This window comes from Diplotaxodon limnothrissa, linkage group LG13 (genome assembly GCF_057381915.1).
Source record: "Diplotaxodon limnothrissa isolate DT_005_m linkage group LG13, D_limnothrissa_male_GT1.1, whole genome shotgun sequence".
Classification (NCBI taxonomy): Eukaryota; Metazoa; Chordata; class Actinopteri; order Cichliformes; family Cichlidae; genus Diplotaxodon; species Diplotaxodon limnothrissa.
Window position 1 is genome coordinate 7,008,241 of NC_140608.1, and position 19,161 is coordinate 7,027,401.

Sequence of the window (19,161 nt, forward strand, 5' to 3'; positions counted from 1 at the left end):
AAATAAAAAGAATTTAATGCTCTCTGCTTTCTTCACACACTTCTACTGTGTGAAATACAGAATTCAGAAAACTCGGATATGCTGAGCAGCTAAGTTCAGAGACTCAACTGCTTAGCATCCAGTTCAGCCTATGAAAATCTCTGTCAACTCATTCATGTAGTACTTATATCCGGTTATGAATACATGATCTAAATGTTAGTTTCAACTATGCACGGTATAAACTGGTTTGTTTGTTTGTTTGTTTGTTTGTTTGTTTGTTTGTTTGTTTGTTTGTTTGTTTGTTTGTTTGTTTGTTTGTTTGTTTGTTTGTTTGTTTGTTTGAATGAATGACTTACGTGACCAACAGCACCAGGGACACAGCAAAACAAGGAAACAGAGCAGAACAGGAAAAAGGTGTGGCGGTCACAATAATAAATATCTCCATATAAGAAAATAGTGCAAATCTACAACACTAAGCCTGTCAACACTCCACAATGCCTTAAAGTAGCTCCAGTGCCTCTGCTTATCAGTGCAGCATAAAATAACTGAAGTCCCAGACTTTCAGGTAAGACTTTTGTGCTTAATGGCTGAGAGGACATGAGGTCACCAAGAACAGGAAGAGAAAAATAGATGAGAGCAATGGCTCAGAGGCTAGGAGGTGTTGACAAAAAGCTCGACAGCATTTTTCCTGTCTTAACGCAGACAGGATGTTCCGGCTGACTAAAACAAACCCTGATCCAGCAGCTGGCTGTTAAAGAAAAGAACTTTAGCAGCGTGGATAATTATTCCACACCTTGATTGATGGTTAGTTGTACCTCTTGGATGGTGATGCTTAAAAAGTAATTCATGCCCCCCCCCTTCTTTTTTAACAAGTATCAGAAATGTAAAATAATCCCTGAAGTGGGTGAATTATCTTATCGTTCGTGCAATATTGTTAAAGTAAGTAAAAGTAAGTAAGTAAAATTTATTTATATAGCGCTTTTCACAGATAAAAATCACAAAGTGCTTTACAACACAGAAAATGGGAATATAAAACAATATAACAGTAAATAAAACAATGTAAAACAATAAAACTATAAAAACAGCATAAGAAGAAATTAATCAAATGCTTTTCTAAATAAAAATGTCTTCAGCTGTTTCTTAAAACAATCAATGGAGTCCGTGCAGCGAAGAGACAGTGGGAGAGAATTCCACAACCGTGGTGCCGATCACCACGAGTTTTAAAACGAGTGCGTGGTACCACCAACAGTCTCTGATCTAATGACCTTAAAGCCCGAGAAGATGTATGTGATTTCAGCAGGTCAGATAAATATTGAGGAGCCTGACCATGCAGGGCCCTAAAGGTTAGAACTAAAATTTTAAACTGAAACCTAAAATTTACAGGCAACCAGTGAAGGGAGGCCAAGACTGGAGTGATATGCGATCTTCTCTTGGTGCCTGTTAAGAGACGTGCTGCAGCATTCTGCACAGTCTGAAGACGATTTAAGGCTGATTTGTTAAAACAAGTAAAAAGGCCATTACAATAGTCTAAACGAGAAGAAATAAAAGCATGAATAATCATCTCAAGTTCAAGCTTTGATACCATTAGTCTGAGTTTAGAAATATTCCGTAAATGATAAAAACAGTTTCGGACTAGCTGCTTAGAATGCTGCTCGAGCGACATCGAGCTGTCAAATAAGACACCGAGATTTCTAAGGCTTGATTTTACGTAAGGGTCTAAGAAGCTGATAAAGAGACCAAACACACCGTTAAACTTTACTCAGGTAAGGAGCTCTGTTTGCGTTGTATTTAAGACCTTTAAACTTCTCCTCAGGCTTTAAGATGCCAGCAATTTTTGTTTTCAAATTATTCGTATTGGTTTGGTGATGCTATTTTGACTGCATTATTTTCCTAGATTACTGCAAGAAATAGCATCTTATCCTGTCAAGGTCTTATTTTTTTCTGTAATTCTGTTTTTTTAAATAAACATCATTAAATGATGTAGCTCTGCCTCCCGTTACTTTACTGAACAAGCATTTGTTTCAGAATTAAACTGATCATTTACAGCAGAATTCGTGGACTGACCTGTTTCACTTCACAGATATAAATTCAAACCTCTGAGCATGCATTTCATCTTAATTCTGATACAAAGTATAAATTATAAGGTTCAGCCGTCACTTGACTTCTGCACAGCCTCACCTTAAAGTAAAAGCTGAATCACTTTAAGGAAAAAGTGATTCCTATTTATTTTGAGTAAAGCTGATCATTTTTTACAGTAACTCGATTCTGCAACCTGTCTGCTGTCTCCCCTTTGTGGACAATTAGTGTATTAACACTTTGATGCCATCTGTGGGCAGATTTTGACATGTTGTATAATCATAGTAAGTTTTATTTGAGCTTAGAGCTCTCTGTGAAATCACTGTGGCTGCTGTCAAACTGTTACTGGAGTTCGTTTGTTTTTAATAGAGCAGCCACAGACTGCCACAATAATCCAAAAAATCCAAAATAAAAGTTTTGCATCTCAAAGCTGTGTGTTGAGGTGTAGTGTTTGCATACCCTGAGTAAAATAGAGTTAGTTTAACAGCAAGTGAACTCGCTTTGGAAGAAACATCTGTTCAGAAGACAAAAAGCATTATTTGTCAACCAAAGCATGTTCTCTTAAGAGAAGTTATGTTGTTGCCCTCAGGTTGGTGCTGTCCTGCACCTGTGGGAAAAACAAACTGCTACTCAAAATCTTTCATATCGTCTTCTAATAAGCTGCTGAATGTTGAGTAGTTTTTCTTATTCCATCTTCAATCTATGTTTAGGTTCTACCCAGAGACTTTAAAACTGTACCTACGTGTAGTTTGTTTATTTATTCCAAATTTTATATGGTTATTATGATGGTGGACTGTCAAACTGAATTGCCCATTGTGGCATAAAAGTTTTCTGAATATGCGTGTCGCCTTCTGAGCTAAGTCTTCATTTCATGAGCATGAAGATTACAGTGAAAGAAACTGAACATGGCTGTGTAATATCAGTCACCAGTTTGACTTTGCCTGTTATTTGGATAAACATGCAGGTATTCAAAGGGCTGACAGAGAGACAAAGATAACTGTGGAAAACCTCCATAAGAGTTGCTATCTGTGCACATTAGCTAGAGCATTTCTTGTTCTTTGTTATCATTTGATAATGTTTTCATCATAATCAAAGTGACACCGGACTCAAGAGAAAGCACAGCAGCTTTAAAGTTTACAGAATTCTGAAGAGTTTTGAAACAGGTGAGTACACAGGGAAGTGAACTCTTTACAGGGAAATGGGGATTTCTCTCAAAGAGAAGAGGACACGTAAGAGCTGACTAAGGTGAGGATCGCAGATACAGTTTCAAATTGTTTACTTCTGTGTTTCTTCTTAGCAGGTTGCACTGGCCAAACAAGTAGGCTGAAAAAATCAAGAGAGGGAACAGAAGAGAGTGGTGGAAAGCGGGCAGGAAATTAACTTGTAAGCATATTTCTCTTGACAGGTAACGTCCCACTTGAAAGTGCAGGTAAGCTGAGTTTGGAGGAATGCACCAAAATCTTTCCAGCAATCTTAACACCATGCAATACCAAGGAGCCAATGATCTTGCAGAGTGTGGACACTCAAACTGGAGTCACCTCAGGGTGGGCAATTCCACCTGAGAAGGGGGAGGCAGAAGTGAGAGAGAGAAAAAGAGAGAAGAAGAAAAACAGCCTTGGCCTGCCAGGACCATGACTAAAAACAAATATTGGTTGCATATAACTTTTTGTGAAAACGTGTATTTTTTCTATCAGCTGACAAGTTTTATTTCAAATAATAATAATAATATTAATAAATAAATAAATGAAGATTTTGGCTTCTTCTACCAGCCACTTCTTTTAGGGGACTGTCTCCATCTCACCCTAACCCTAGCATCCTCCTCTGTCACACCAACCTCCATCATGTCCTCCTTCACAATATCAATGAACCTCCTCTGTGGTCTTCCTCTTTTCCTCCTGCCCGGAGGACCATATGCATACCACTGTCCCTCCTCTACACATGTCCAAACCATCTCAGCCTTGCCTCTCTGACTTTGTCTCCATCCTGAGCTTTCCCACTGATGTACTCATATCTAACCTCTCTAACCTCTCTCTCTAAATATTAATTTATCTATTTCTGGTAGTCATTACTCTTTGATCAATACAAAAAACAAAAAACATTTTGACACATGAATTAAGTATTTCCAGTGAGCTACAGCTTTTGCAGAAGTGGGGGTTTTTTCTGAATGCATAAGCATGCTCTAATTTGCAAAAGAAATCTTCAGAACTGAGAACTTGTGAGAAATGTGCTAAAGCAAACAAGCAAACTGTAATTAGGTGTTGGACCAAAAAAGTCCAATGTGCTCTCCAAAGGTGACAACTGAGTGTTGTCTAACAGTTTATTATAGTAATCTACAATCACAGTATGTTTTTAATTTACTTCTTTATTAGGAGATACCTACATTCATCTGAAGAATAAAGGTTTCACAGGACTCTGTGCAATCCTTTGGAAAAACTACATACACCCTTACTGCTTCCATAAGAATTAAGGATGTAAGTAGCAGCTATACTATTTTGTTTGGAAGGGTTGCCAGGAGAAAAGCCTATTCTATCTAAAATGAGCTTGGCAGCACAGCTTAGGTTTTCCTAAAACCCCATAAACACAGCAAAGCCCCATAAAAAACCCCTCATTTGTAGCACGATGATGAAAGGGTGATGATTTGGACTTGTTTTACAGCCAAAGGATCTGGGCACTTTGCAGTCAAGTTGACCATGAACTTCACTTTATACCAAAGTATTCTAGAGTCAAATATGAGACCATCTGTCTCACAATTAAAGCATGGCTCAAACAGGGACCTGAGTGGACCAAAATCCCTCCATATACAGTTATTGCCGTTAAAGATGATTCAATAAGTTACGGAATCATACATTTAATTTTTGATTAGATAGACAGTTCCATGTAAAAATCATAAAGGCATACAGAATAAATACAGCCAAACGCTGTGTGTTGTTGTTGTTTTTTTACCTCCTTACCTTTAAAGAAAATATTAAGGTTAGCTGGGCTGCCATCTTGTGGCATTTTACATTTATTACATTTATTTTGTACTCTCTCTTTATATTTTCTGCCTCACAGCACATCACCCATTACTACCTGTTGGAATTCCGAAAAAGAAAAGTACATCTCTGCAGCATTCAGCTCAACTATCTTCTGTTAAACGCAATCCTTTCTGTGATCAGGACTCGAGCTTAGACAGTAACGGTCACAGGCCGGTTGTTGGGTGTGTAATATGACACACTGAGTGGGGCTGGGCTATACTTTGCTATTGTATCCAAATAAGCCCAGCCCTTCACGATCCTAACCTGGCTGACGGGTACGTTTCACTCTTGGGTGGGGCTGGAGCTTTTATATTATATCCTCACATCACCCACTGTCACTGCGCAAAGACGCATAAGACATTGAGCGGACAGATTTCGGCTCCTTTGCTCGCCTTTCCTCTCCGTGTACACCGCTCGCTGATCGTCGGTCATGTTTCGCTGTGGGATCGCCTACCCTCGATGCAGGTGGATCATTCCCCTGCTTCTGCTCTTCGCCATTATTTTTGACCTTATCGCCATCTGCGCACAATCGGGATGGGTAGAGGACGAGGACGCCAAGTCTCACTACGCCAGTATGTGGAAGCAGTGCCGCGGCTTAAAAGACAACTGGCAGTGCCAGTCGCTCATGGAGTTCTGTAAGTATCAGTCTACCTCACACATAAACCATACACAATATGCTGTTCAAAGATAATCCGACAAGAGCGAATGGGATGCCTTAATGCAGCCAATAATAAACCTCGAGTCAGTGCGAAATTCCACATTCCCATATTGTAACTTCAGGGTGTTGACCTCTGCTAAAGAAGTCCAGGCTGAGGGGAGGAGGGAGGCCTGCAACAGTCAGGCAAGCAGGCGGAATGAACTTTGGTCTCCACGAGCATTAACTCTTTTCTCGTTTATCACCTCCAGCTTAAATAAACGCAGTTGAAAGAAAGGCGGTTGAATGCTGTTGGATAATAAGTCCTGAGTGCCTTCCTTCTAGGCTGACGTCTTCACGCCAGGAGAAACATTCCTTGAAATAGCTTTCTGTTCTTTAGTTTGTGTGAAGGGTCACAACATTAGTTCGAAGAAGGCAAAACGATTCAAACGTAGATAAACGGCAGCAAAAAGAATCATGAATAAAGAAACGATTCCTCACATAATATCCTGTTCAGTATGAAACCTGGGCATTGGCGGAGGAAGAATTTTCTTTTCTGGGGGCAGTCGCACTTAGGTTATGGTTGTGAAAACATATTTATAAGTAAATTGTAAATTTTTATATGGAGTGTAACCATAACACCCCCCCCCCTTTTTTTTTCACCTTTATGGTTAATAATGTTAATTATTAATATTAATGGCAGGATTAGCATGAATCTTGAAAACATACTTCTGAAGTATCAGAAATGGGTGCAACCAACAGGCACCAAAGATGACTAAAAGCCTGTTAGTAAGTGAAGTCTGAGCTTTTTTACTGTTAAGATATTGATGTTCTTATCATCAAGATAATTACTAAATGTGGCCTTCATAGAAGACAGCGCAGAGCTGCTGTTTGATGGTGTTTGTGTAAATTGTGGCATCCTTGTTATAGAATCCTTGGTTGATGTCATTTTAAAGGTTATCTTCATATTAGAACACACGAATAACTAATGTGCATTTTACAGTACATATAATGTATAAACCTCTTTTTATCAAAGCAGTGAAACTCATAGTGCTATCCCCATAGCAACCCATATGTGAAATATGTTCCCACAACTGTGGTGGTTGCATAACAACCACAGAGATAAGTTCTTCTTGAAAAGTAGTAGTTGTTTAATTGCACAGCCCCCCTCAGGGTTTACTATTAGTGACCAGAAGGTCCACTTTTGATTACAGCCCCTGAAAAAAATGGATTTACAAAGAAATTAAACCTATAAAGACAAACTGTTGACAGATGAGGTCATTGTTGCTATGACTTAATGGATTAAAATACTTTTACTCATCAGAATGATTCAAGGGCACCCTGAATAAACCCTTACGAACAAGAACTTTGTGAACTCTGTGAATCTGCACAGGTAGCGAAAACCATATCAGGAAAAACAAAAACAACTCGGGTACATTTAGAATACTTTAATAGCTTCTCCCAGCCCAAACCAAAGAGAAGCAGAATTTCACACAGACTATTTTGGGAGAACCAGTTGATGAGTTTATTCTTCAGCAAAGACTGTCAGCCACAGAAACGTAACTCACCGACACACAAGGAGACCCAGTATGTGGAACAATAACTGAGAACAGAACAGACTTGTATTCTCGGTCTCTCCTACTCAGGCTTTATTTGTGTTGCTCCACGCCTGCTGTGGCCAACAGAGACACTATTGTTGTTCTTATCAGACTCTTTGAAAGTCACCTAGGTCAGCCTAATGTCACACAGCTCCAAATTAGGGTCTGCAAAGCATACATGTAGCATCACTTATTAGACTCGCCATTCACAGTGGTAATTATTTTAGGAGCTGCTTGCACTCTTTAATGCCATTTCTAGAAAACATAACCAGAGATCTAAGCATGGAGCACAGCCCCAAAGCAAGATCTGGTATTTTTTGTGTAATATGTACATTTAAAAAAAAAAGTACTTTTAGCACTCAGTGGCATAAAACCTTACTCACAGGAAAATGCCCCTTATTTTTTAGATGTCTGTTGATATTACTTTTTTGTGTTTCATACTTTGCATGCACACCTGTGTTTTAGTTTAAAACATGGTTAAAATGATCACTTTATTAATCAGCAGTTCAACAGATCACCTCAGTTTTACTGTATGTCACTAAATAAGTTAGTTTTGTATTATTTACACAAAACACATACAGTCTACTAAACTGTGGTGTCATGTTTTATTATATTTAATGACCTCACTGTAACAGTCAGTTGAGAAAATAATTGTTAATGGGAATAACCACTTGCTGCAGCCCTAATTAAGATGACTGTTTAATGTAAATATCCATGGCTGTGTGACAGCAGCTCCAAAAAGTCAACAACAACAACAATTGCCAGTGTGGTTGTTAAGAGAGTATTATAGCTCTAGCATGTTGTCAGTGTTTTTCTGGCATTTTTCTGATCTCTTTTGATATTTCAGGCTAAATAGTTTTGTTAGGCTACGTTCACACTGCAGGCGAAAGCGCATCAAATCCTATTTTTTTGTCCCTATGCGACCCATACCCGATCACGGTATGACAGTGTGAACGGCACAAATCCAATATTTTCAAATCCGATCTGGGTCACTTATGTGGTACTGAATCCGATACATATCCGATGTTTTAGAAAGCGACTGCTGTTTGAACGGTCATGTCGCATTAAATCCGTCTTTTACGTCATTGACACAAGACAGACGCCAATTATCAGCGCTGGAGAAGCGCCCGAGAAGACATCGCGAACGCTTCCTGGCCAGATGTCAGTGAAACTGTTGGGAAGACAACGTTGGAGAAACGTGAACATTTTATTTGTACTGTATAATCTCCAGATTCTGACAGAAATCTGCAACTATCCTTTGAAGCACCGCTCCTCTCTAAAACAGCAATAGGGATAATTATTAGGTTATTTACATTATTATGTTAACAACAAAATAACTTAAAGCAAAAATTGGGAAACATAAAGTCCGAAGTCTTTATATTAAGGGCCATCAGTCAAACAATATTGTTGCATTTTATTTGTAGTGTGAACAAGCAGACAAAAAAAACGGATTTGATCAAAAAATCGGAATTGAGCATTAAGACCTGCAGTGTGAACCTAGCCTTATTTGCCTCAACCGCTCTCTGCTACTGTTTTGGTGTCCTTTAGTCTCAGCGGGGCTGAAGCTGTTACACAAAGAAGAAGAAGCAGAACAAAGCTGCCTGAAGGCTGCTGGCTAGATGAAGGGTACATTTTGGCCCCGCGGTTTCTCTGGCTTAAATACTTGTACGGATATTCTGAAAACTAAGGAAACAAACACAACCAGAGCACAGTTTGTGTGTGTAAGTTGTAGGATGTTGTGAATATTGGAAGCAGACCAAACTAACTCCCCCTCAGGGCGTTTAGGCCAACTGCCTGTAAAGCTGAAGAGACTGAATTCTCAGGAACTGCAGTTTTAAATAGGAAGAAGCAGTTTCAGTGTTCTGGTATGAGTGCTTGAACAAACCACATAATTACAGGCTTGACTATGGATGATGGCAAAGGGTTGGGTGATATGATAGTATGCTGAGACAAAAGAAGTTTGTCACGCCCTTATGAGTGTGTTAGGGCAGTTAGGGGAGCACAGCATTAAGGCAAAATTAGAATTTTGCATCACTTTGAGGAAGAGTGATATTTCAAATTACAGCAGCCCATTTTGAGTCAGAACTGACTAACTATACATTGTTTTAAAACACACACACACACACACACACACACACACACACACACACACACACACACACACACACACTCTTAGAGCCACAGTGATACAGTGATTCCAAGGATTAAGTATGATACATGCCAGTCTGTATATCTTATTTATTAGTAACAGATTAAGATAGCTGCAAAAGATATACTTAACCACTGCTTTCTTTATCTATTAATCTGCTGCTTGTCTTCCCAGTTTGTTGTGCAGAGAGAGTAATGACAAAAAAGCCACTTTAATATCCGTCAGAGCGTAATTTTCAGATTTATTTTCAATCAAAAGTATCAGGCATGATGATTCATACTTCAAAGCACCTCAAGACACTTTATATTTTAAGGTAAAGATCCTACAATAATAGACAGAAAGTGTTCTTAACGATATTAAGTGTCTTGAGATGACGATTGTTGCCAGTTGGTGAAATCTAAATAAAATTGAGTAGCTGTAATCATTTTAGCCCTCAATTAAATACCAGCATTTGGAGATTTAATGCTTATCGCCCACTCACTGTCACCGCTCTCTAGCTGAGCCCAAACTGTGAAAAATGTAAATGCGCAAACAGCAAGTAAAAAAAACAAAACCAAGGAGCTATTTTAGTACGATTTACTGCATTTCTAACACTGGAGTTTCTGGTTAAGAGAGTGTGCCATTAAAATTCTTTCAGGGAGAGCGCAGGGTGTTGTCGATCCCAGCTGCCTCTGTGAAAGCCTTATTCTAATAGCTTTTAGAATAAAAGCTATTAAATTATCCTTATTATCTGAAGGTTTAGATTTGTCAAATATGGGAAAGTCAGTGTATGTTTTCATAATCATACTAATAGGGCATTTTAGTAAATTTGCAATTAGAGGCAGTTTCAGGCACGCGGGTAGCGATAGTGTAAAAATGTAGGAGGGCAGCCAAATGTCTTTGTGTTTTGATTAAATGGGGAAAGCAGATGCTGAGCAGCTGGATAGTAGTAAGTGTGAGTGATTGGGACACGCATTTCGAGTGCTCACCCAGTAAACAAGGACACACCCATGAATATTTTTAAATTAAACAGTCATCGTTAAGTGTAGGAGCTTTTATATCAGTTTTTAATTCTCGTATGGCAAAAAGTATCAGTTCAGAAACTCAAAAGCTTTTTCTTCTACCAATAATGAATCAAGACACCATGTAAAACAGCTGAAATAGTAGCATGTCTCTCTGTGACTGTCTCCTTTGTTTCACTTGTTTTATTTTGAGAGCTTTGCTTCTTGAAGAAATACTTGTAGTAAGTTTATTGGACTGAATCTCACAATAAGCCTGAAGTCATCAAACTGTTGATAACCAGTCTAGTTTGGTGAAAAGCAGAACACTGTGTTACTGGTGAGCTTGAAGCTTGGTTGATGTTGACATGGGTATGGAAGGCTGAACCAGTTGGACTAGTCTGATGTGTATGTGATGCTGCCTGGGGCTGAGGCAGGTAGGCCATGACCTGAACACATTCACAGGCAAAACACTGAATAATTTAGGGTGTAACTTATCCAGTATCAGTAAATTGGGTGTAATGCTGTGCTGATCCACATGGCGAGCTTACATAAAGCGTAAAACTCTCAGGAAGTTTTGTTTTTAATCCTTGATGCAAGTAAAACCTATTCACAATACAATGAACACCTCTTGGTGCTTCTTTGCAAACAGCAGCAGTGTCACATGATAATTTGTTCAAAGGCTGGTGGTGCGCTGAGTATTTGGCCAACAACTCATATCAGTTTTTGTCCAAAAGATTGAAAAATTTGCATTTTGGGAGGTTTGCATCTCTGCTAAAGTTCAGAGGCATGTCTGCCGACGTTACAGAGTTTTAGAGAATTCCAGTGCTTTTAAGGGTGTGGTGTGTGTGTGTGAGCAAAACAAAATTTGTCACAGCTTGAACCTTAGTAACTTTGCAATCTGTGTGAGCACAGCCTTGGGGAGGGGAGCTGCAATAATAACTAAACACCATGTAGACATATTGAACAATAGATGATTCATTTAGTTCCACAAACAAAAGTGAGAGGGATTTGGATTTACCACCAAGCTGCATCCTGAGCTGTCATAAACTGTTGTTTTTGGACAATTTTAACGCATAAAAATTTGACCCAGTAAGCAGTTAATGCTTCAAATCCTGAGCTTCTACAAAAAGGTGGTGGTTTGATTTCAGAGGTGCACAATAAAGTTAGAATGAATAGTGCAGAAAGAGTGCTGCTTCCTTCATTTTCATGAATCTTTTTACTGAACATTAACCATAAATAGAAAAACCAAAGCTGTGTTGAGGCATAAAGCAGCCGAAACCTTCCCACTAAGACTGGAAAGTCTGTGCGCAGCTTTACAGTTGTAACTTTCTGCAGCTGTTTTCTCTGAGGGCTTAATGGTAACATGTGCCAACATTTTTTAACAGAACATATTCAGAGATTTTCTTTTGTTTTGTTTTGTTTTTAAGAAAATTAACTTAAAAATGGAAATGGGAGTTGTACCTTGTGTGGCGTATAAGACATACACTGTTGTAACACTTGTTGATATACCAGGTTTGAAAATCTTAAAAAAAGACTCCTTTTAAAAAAACTGAACTTTTCAGACTTTTGTTTCTTCTTGAGTGTCACAATTGTTTTTGCTTATGTTTCGTTCCAGCTTGGGCCCAGGCAGTCGCTGCTCTAATGATCATTGGTCTAATCATCCTCATCATCGCCTTCATTTTGGCCATTGTGGCGATGTGTAACATCAACATTGGTCTTATGGTTGCTGTTGCAGCATTCTTGATCGTTGTTGGTAAGATACACACACACACATGCACAAAAACTTGCATCCACACAAACACCTAATTTCTGCAGGTATAATTACTTCCACATCTACACAGTAAAAATATTGTAAACAAAGTCAGGTGGGGCTGGCGATATGTATTGAGAAGAAGAAATAATCCTCCGTTTCAGATATTCTTTGTTGGTAAATGAAATTAACTTTAACTACACGAAGAGCAACACTCAACCACAGATTAGAATCTCTGAAACTGATACCAAACATGCCTCCGGTCTTATCGGTCCATTACATGATGCTTTAATCTTCAAATAACATGTTTAAGCTTGCAAATGTTCAGACAGCAGCTTCCCAAATAGAAGCAATATGCAAAATAGGTTAAAAAAAAGTAATAATCTGAAAATATTATTTTATACCAACACCAAAACTGTAAAATAGGGAAGGGAAATATGTGGGAGTTGCATACAATCACACAATAAAACTAGTGACGCTGATAATGACTGCGTGTTTTGGCGTTAAGAGGGTGAGCGTAGGAAAAGGCCTTTTTCCCCTGAGGCGTGACGCTGCTGTGGCAACAGCTGGTGTGTTTATCAGACAGACAGACTGACTGACTCACCTCACAGACGAAAGACCCTGACACAGTTACAGGTGGTGGGGTGTTTTTTTTTTTATTTTAAGTTGCTTTACACTGTAATAGTCACCAAAAAGATAGCAGAAATGACTGCCACCTCAAAAATCTATTTTCCTATTTTTATTCGACGGCATCCCAGCTGCTGTTTCAGCCCACACAGCTCCTTGTTGAAGATATGATCCTACATTGAATCAAATCCAAGATTCGGGGTTTATTTTATAGCTGCATTTTACAGAAATATGTTGAATTGGATTGGATACATCACTTTGTCGGTTGCAGTTGCCTGCAACTGAGATTTTGATTATACAGGAGTTTTAAAATAAAGTCGGGTGTTTGAACAAAATGTGCAAAATAGTGGGATGAGGAAGTTCAGTTTCAGTCTGGTGGAGGGTTTTACAAAAAGAGGTGGTGGTTAAAAATCAAACAAAACAAACTAAACTTGAACGTTTGATTTAAACTGTGTATTTATGAAATATAGAAAAAGAAGAGTATATTGATGATTTTTGGCAAGCATTCCTTCAAAACTATATTTTCTTCACTTGTTAAGTCTTTACTCTTGTGTCCGTATGATGTCAAAGAGAGCGGATATCCCTAATTTGGTCATTCCTACTGTGGTTGGCTCTGGCTGTGAGCACAGGAGCCCAACCCATCTGCCATTCAAAGCATTTTTTTTTTTATGAGGCGAGCGACTCTGAAGAAATTTGGCCTATTAGGAACAGAAAGTGAGATAAAAGAGCTTGCTTTAGTCAAGTAGATGAACTGTGGGGCCCGTCCCCTTTAATATGTTAATGCAGTGTTCAAAAATTCAGGCCTGCCTTTGCAATTAATGTGAAAGTGCGTGTTGAAACAGAGTAGTTTATGTTCACTCCCTGCCTTTCCTAAGCAAAATAATGCTGTTTTAATAGTCATCTGTCATGGGAAAGTGGATCTAACTGAGTCAGAGTCACACCTTTCTCATGAATAATCCCTGGTAATAATGACAGGTCTGCCAAAACTCACCTCGAACTCCCAGATGTTGATATGCTGATGAAACTCTTACACAAGCTTGTGAAGGTATTTTTCACACCCTGCTGTTACCATCAGTGTAGTGTTGACTGCATGACTGACTAAGTATGTTCAACTTCCTTGTTTTCTGTAATGGTTTTAAAACTCTGCTCATCTAGTTTATGGTTTAAATATATTTTTTATTAGTAGGTTTTTATTTATACAGTAAAAATGAACTCTACTTTCCACTGACTGGTCTGTGAGAGTAAGTTATTCGGCCAATCTGCTATATAAAATCTCCCTCTATTTCTTGCTTAATAAAAAATGCAATAGATCATTTATCAGCTTCTAAACAATTTATCCCCAAAATGAGATCTTGCATAAATTATCAAATGTAATAATAGGTTATCATTATTGCATTGTTTAATTTTCCATCTAATTTAGTGGAGTGAACCCGGAGGCATTTTGCAGTTGTTAACACATAGCTTTATATCAGTTTTTAAATAAAACTTAAATATGTACTTTGCTTAATTATCCCAGGAAAAGAAGTAGTTCTCATCATGTTGTAATTTAAAGCCCTGAAACCCTAATTTCTGAATTAGCTTTTGACCATTAACAATGACTTTAGACAACATTTCTAGTAAAGTAAAAAAAAAAAAACCAATTAGTTTGAGCCATTGCTGGTTTAGGCAGTTTGGCATTAGTTGATTTATTAGTGTAGATTATCACCTCACACTGTGCACCAAGCCTTGTTTGTCTGTCTCTCTCTGCAGCGATTATCCAAATCATCGCTCTGATCATCTACCCAGTCAAATTCAATGAGCTGATCTTTGAGGGTAACTATTACTACACCTGGGCCTACGGATTTGGCTGGGGCGCCACCATCATCTCTATCGGCTGCGCCATCCTCTTCTGCTGCCTGCCGAGATATGAGGATGAACTCAGCGGCCAGGCAAAGGTCAAATACCTCTATACTTCTGAGTAAGGAAAAAACCTGGGGACCCACCCAGTCATAGCCATTTCCACTTTTCGCTCTGAGCTGCATCTGGACTGGCCACTGAACATTTTTACACTGTGCCGTTTCACCAAAGATTTCCAATGGCTTATTCAGTTTAATATGGTCCAGCAATGGGAAAACCACTCTTCTACAATCTGTGAGTGAAGTTATAGGCAAGAAGTAATTCCTACTGGGAGTGGACTGCAATTGGGAACTGCATCTACTTTAGTACACAGATCTCTATTTTAGATTTATTAAGAAAGAAATAATAATCATGATGTTATTTTTTGTTTTTGTCATATAAAACACACTTATCAATTTACCTGTACTTTTATAACTGTAACTCTCTAACACAGTCTCACATCACTTTGTGAAATAGTTGCAAATGTCAATCAAAGGACCAAGAAACAGACAAACATTAATTTTACACTTCATTTTGATTTTTGATTTGATATTTTTTATAATTCTATATGTTTGGTTACACAAGTTCCTGGTTATATTTAGGAAAACTGTATCGCTTGGGTTAACCTACTATATTTACTACATGTTTTTATGTGTCCCTAAAAGGATGGTATAGAAAAGTTAAATAAATAAAAAAATAAAATAATGACCATATAGTCAACTAAATAGCTCACATTTTGTGAATATTTCACAAATGGACCACGAGACTGTGCTTTATTGTCAATGCAAGATCACCTAAGTGCACTCAACTTAAAGGAGGTTAGGTATAAAGCTTTTTTTTTTTGCCTGATTTGTCTGTATCTCCTTGATAAGCAATCCAGAGTCAAATATTTTGCACAGGATATCAAATCATTCAGTATCATTTCTTGGATTTGTCCTGTGTGCCATCATTAGTTTTTCTGTGTCTTTTGTTCTGTATGTTGCTGTGTATAGATGATAAGAAGGAGACTTTGCTTCTGGAATGTAATCAAGTTATACAGAAAATGTCTGTGTGGTTCAACTTTCCTGTTTGTAACTTTTTATACATTTTCTTATTCATTTGCTGTTTGTCTTCATAGTTCTGTTCTAAATTTCCATATTACCAAGGGGATATAACTGGGGGAGTTCACTGTGCTGTTTTGTCTGGATGTGTAATTAAGTAGAGCGATTGAAGGTAAGAGTAAAAATGTTTTAAAAAATATGCAGGAAGGGAGTAATATTCTGAGAAATGGCTCATAATTTCCCCTTAAGTCACAAAAAACCTATTTATAACACAAACCTTCTATTATGCCTCTAATAACTTAATTAAATCACGGCCTAAATTGCGATCAGATTTGGCGAACAACAGTGTAGGAAACACTGACACAGTTGTGAAGTGAAGCAATTTCTGCTTCACTTTGGAAAAATGTGTTTTGTTTCTTGTAATTTTTATTACAAACAATGTCAGAGACAATCTTCACCTGATTTTAGGAACTTAATCTTTAAATTCTTTGAGATTTTTCTTAGCGTCACTTCTCACCTCTCCACCTCTGTCGGCCAAAAACACCTTCAATACCCCATCATGAATAAGGCTAATGATACACTTCTCGAGTAGGGCGGCAGTTTGATGATTGCTGTGATCCCGGAAAAAGTTGTTTTCTTGTTTTCTGGTTTCCAGTGCATGTTGCTTCTCTGCGTGCCGCTCTAAACTGGAAGACAATATAAAGAAATTTCCACTGAACACAATGATTAATTTAACATAAACAACAAAAAAGAACAACTCGTATCCAGATTTTTTTTTTACCTTTATCGAACTTGATAACAACTGATATCCCCGTCCACATCATAGTTATTTTAGAACATCTAAATGTGGTAACATTTTTGTTTTAGGTGGTCAAAATCTTTGTTTAAAGGGACTCGCGATGAACTCAGTAGGTTTACTGTGTTTTTAATACTGGCAGATTGCTGACAGATGACCAAATGTGTATTTTCTAAAGGCCGCCAAAAGTTCTCATGATGCCACTTTGGCTGACATTTTCTTGTTTGATAAGACACAGAAACAATGTTGTACAATCATCTGACTTACTGTGTGGACAACTTGTGCCTTAGCTTCTTCAGTGTTATGTTTCTGAATCCTTGAATGTTCGATCCAACTGGTAAGTCAGGTTTTACTGACTTATGACAAGTCTGTTCGTGTTGAGACAAATTTCATGCCCAAGCAAGATGAAGTTTTTCTAATCAATTAAAGAAAGAGTTCCAAAGAAGTAGTTATTAGTAATTGATTCTCGATTATTGGCCACAACCCAGTTGAAGCGTTTCGCATTAAATGTAGATTGTATAAAGTTGTTGCTAAATAACAACCGTTATTTTATACCTTTTAATGAGAGCAGGTTTACTCTTCCTAACTCTATTGCAACAAAAACATGTTTTTGCTCAAGGCATGGATCTGTTTTTTTCTTGTTTTTTTTTTTCTTTTTAGTTCCAGCTTTATATATCATTAGTAACTGTATGGATCTATAGGGACTGTCTCACTGGAAATCTAGCTGGTTTTCTGCTGTAGTTTGAATAATTTTGGTAGCGTGTGTATTTTTATGCAATAAAGAGTTTTTTTGGAAAGATTTTCTGAGTGTTTGTTGAAATGCAGTGACTATTTTTGTATTGCTCATATGGACAAAATGATAAAGTGAAGTTTGTGTGCATAAACAAGTCAAATTGAAATATTTGTAGTTTTGAGATAAATATCACAACACAATAATAGATCAGTCAACAGAGCTGGGCTAAGAAAGTGAACGCTCCAGGGTGCGGGAGCTCCTTTAGTACTCTTTGAGTATTGAGTCCTGATCACTTGATGGAGAAGTTAAATCCATAAATTTAAAGTGGACTGTGATGGTAATACGGAGCCAGCACAGCTGAATTAGCAGAGGTGTGACCTGTGAGTCATTGGATTTAGTCATAAGCCTCACATTAGTTGGTCTAAACAACCTGCAGATGTTCCAAGGAAGCTTTAAGACAAGCGAACAATGAATTGTAATTACTAAGATGTAATGGAATAAAGGCATCAGTAACATTTCTAATTCAGGGGATGACAGAATGAAGCGCAACTTGGCAGAATTCTGTTAGGGGCACAAACAAGGATTTCTCTTTATTCCCTTTATTAAGTTAAGATGAAATTGTCAACCTAACTTTTAATATAGTGAAAGCACTTGTGCAAGGTCTGTACTTATAAACCTCTTTGGACTTAAAAGAAATAAACAATTGAAAGTCATCTGCGTGACACTGATTAAAATAAAACATCCTTAAAACATATTTACTACATTTCTTAGTTGAACCTTGAAGCAGATGGGCTAGAGCAGCAGAAGACCACACAGGGTGCCACTTCTCCTAAAAACATGAAACTGAGCTTATAATTTGCATATGCTCAGCAAAATTGGACAAAAGAAGACTGAAAAAACAAATGAGTCTTAATTTCTGCTGTAGCATTTGGTTAGTAGGGTGAGACTCAAACAACATGACAGCATGAATCTATCTTGCTTTATATCAACGGCTCAGGCTGTTAGTGGCACGCTTTGGACAGCCTTATGCTACAGCCTACCCGAGTATTGCTGCTGACCATGTCTATCCTTTTCTAACTACAGTGTACCCATCTTATGATGGCTGCTCGCAGGAGGATTATGTAATCTCAAACTGGTTTCTTCAGCATGACAGTGAGTTCACAGTACTCACAGTCACTAATCACAGTCAACACAATCAAACACTTTGCCACCAGCAAATCTGCAGCTTGTTGAATCTGTGCCACAAAGAATGAAGGCAGTTCTGTAACTCCAAAAGAGTGTTCAACCAAGTACTTACAAGGTGTACCTAATAAAGTGACTGGTGGGTTTCTCATCGGTAACTTCAAAGTTACAAATTAAAGTTAAATGTGCATGTCAACCTGAGTTTTTGTTCAGTGGTATTGGCAGCATAACATTAATTTGCCACTCGTAGTTTATCGTCACACACAGAGCATTTGTTACCACATACAAGTGGAGACACACATTGGTGATAAACAGCTCAGAGATCCAACGATGTGAGTCATACATTTCTGGTGTACACACCCAGCACCTCCCTGACTGGGAATTAGACTTTGCTCAGCATGTTGTGGCAAGTTTGGTTTCTCTGTAAAATGGGAGTGGCAAGAACAGAGACAGGTAGGGGAAGGGAAAGACAACACAAAGGTAGAGATCGTAAGGGAAAGTAACACAGCACTGAAGCAGGAAGAGAAAGAAAGTGAAACAAATGGTATCACACTGGAACTTTTTAATCCACACCATGGACTATAATTATTTTCCCTCTGTGTTGTTTCTGTTTTTCACGTCACAGAGCGAAAATCTGCTGCACCATTGTTTTCTGTTCATGTAGCACCACAGTTCATGATAGTCAAACTTGGGTATTTGCAGTGTATTTTGCTACACAGTACATCTAC

The 19,161-nt window shown here is 38.1% G+C and overlaps 1 protein-coding gene across 1 annotated transcript; it reads left to right on the forward strand.

Annotated features, from left to right (window-relative positions):
• Positions 1-5,329: 5,329 nt before the first annotated feature.
• Positions 5,330-17,274, forward strand: perp (p53 apoptosis effector related to pmp22). The gene is made up of 3 exons (XM_085369084.1): positions 5,330-5,704; positions 12,046-12,183; positions 14,557-17,274. Exons 1-3 carry the CDS (start codon positions 5,500-5,502, stop codon positions 14,766-14,768), a joined length of 555 nt encoding a protein of 184 aa, XP_085225210.1. The 5' UTR covers positions 5,330-5,499; the 3' UTR covers positions 14,769-17,274.
• Positions 17,275-19,161: the final 1,887 nt, after the last annotated feature.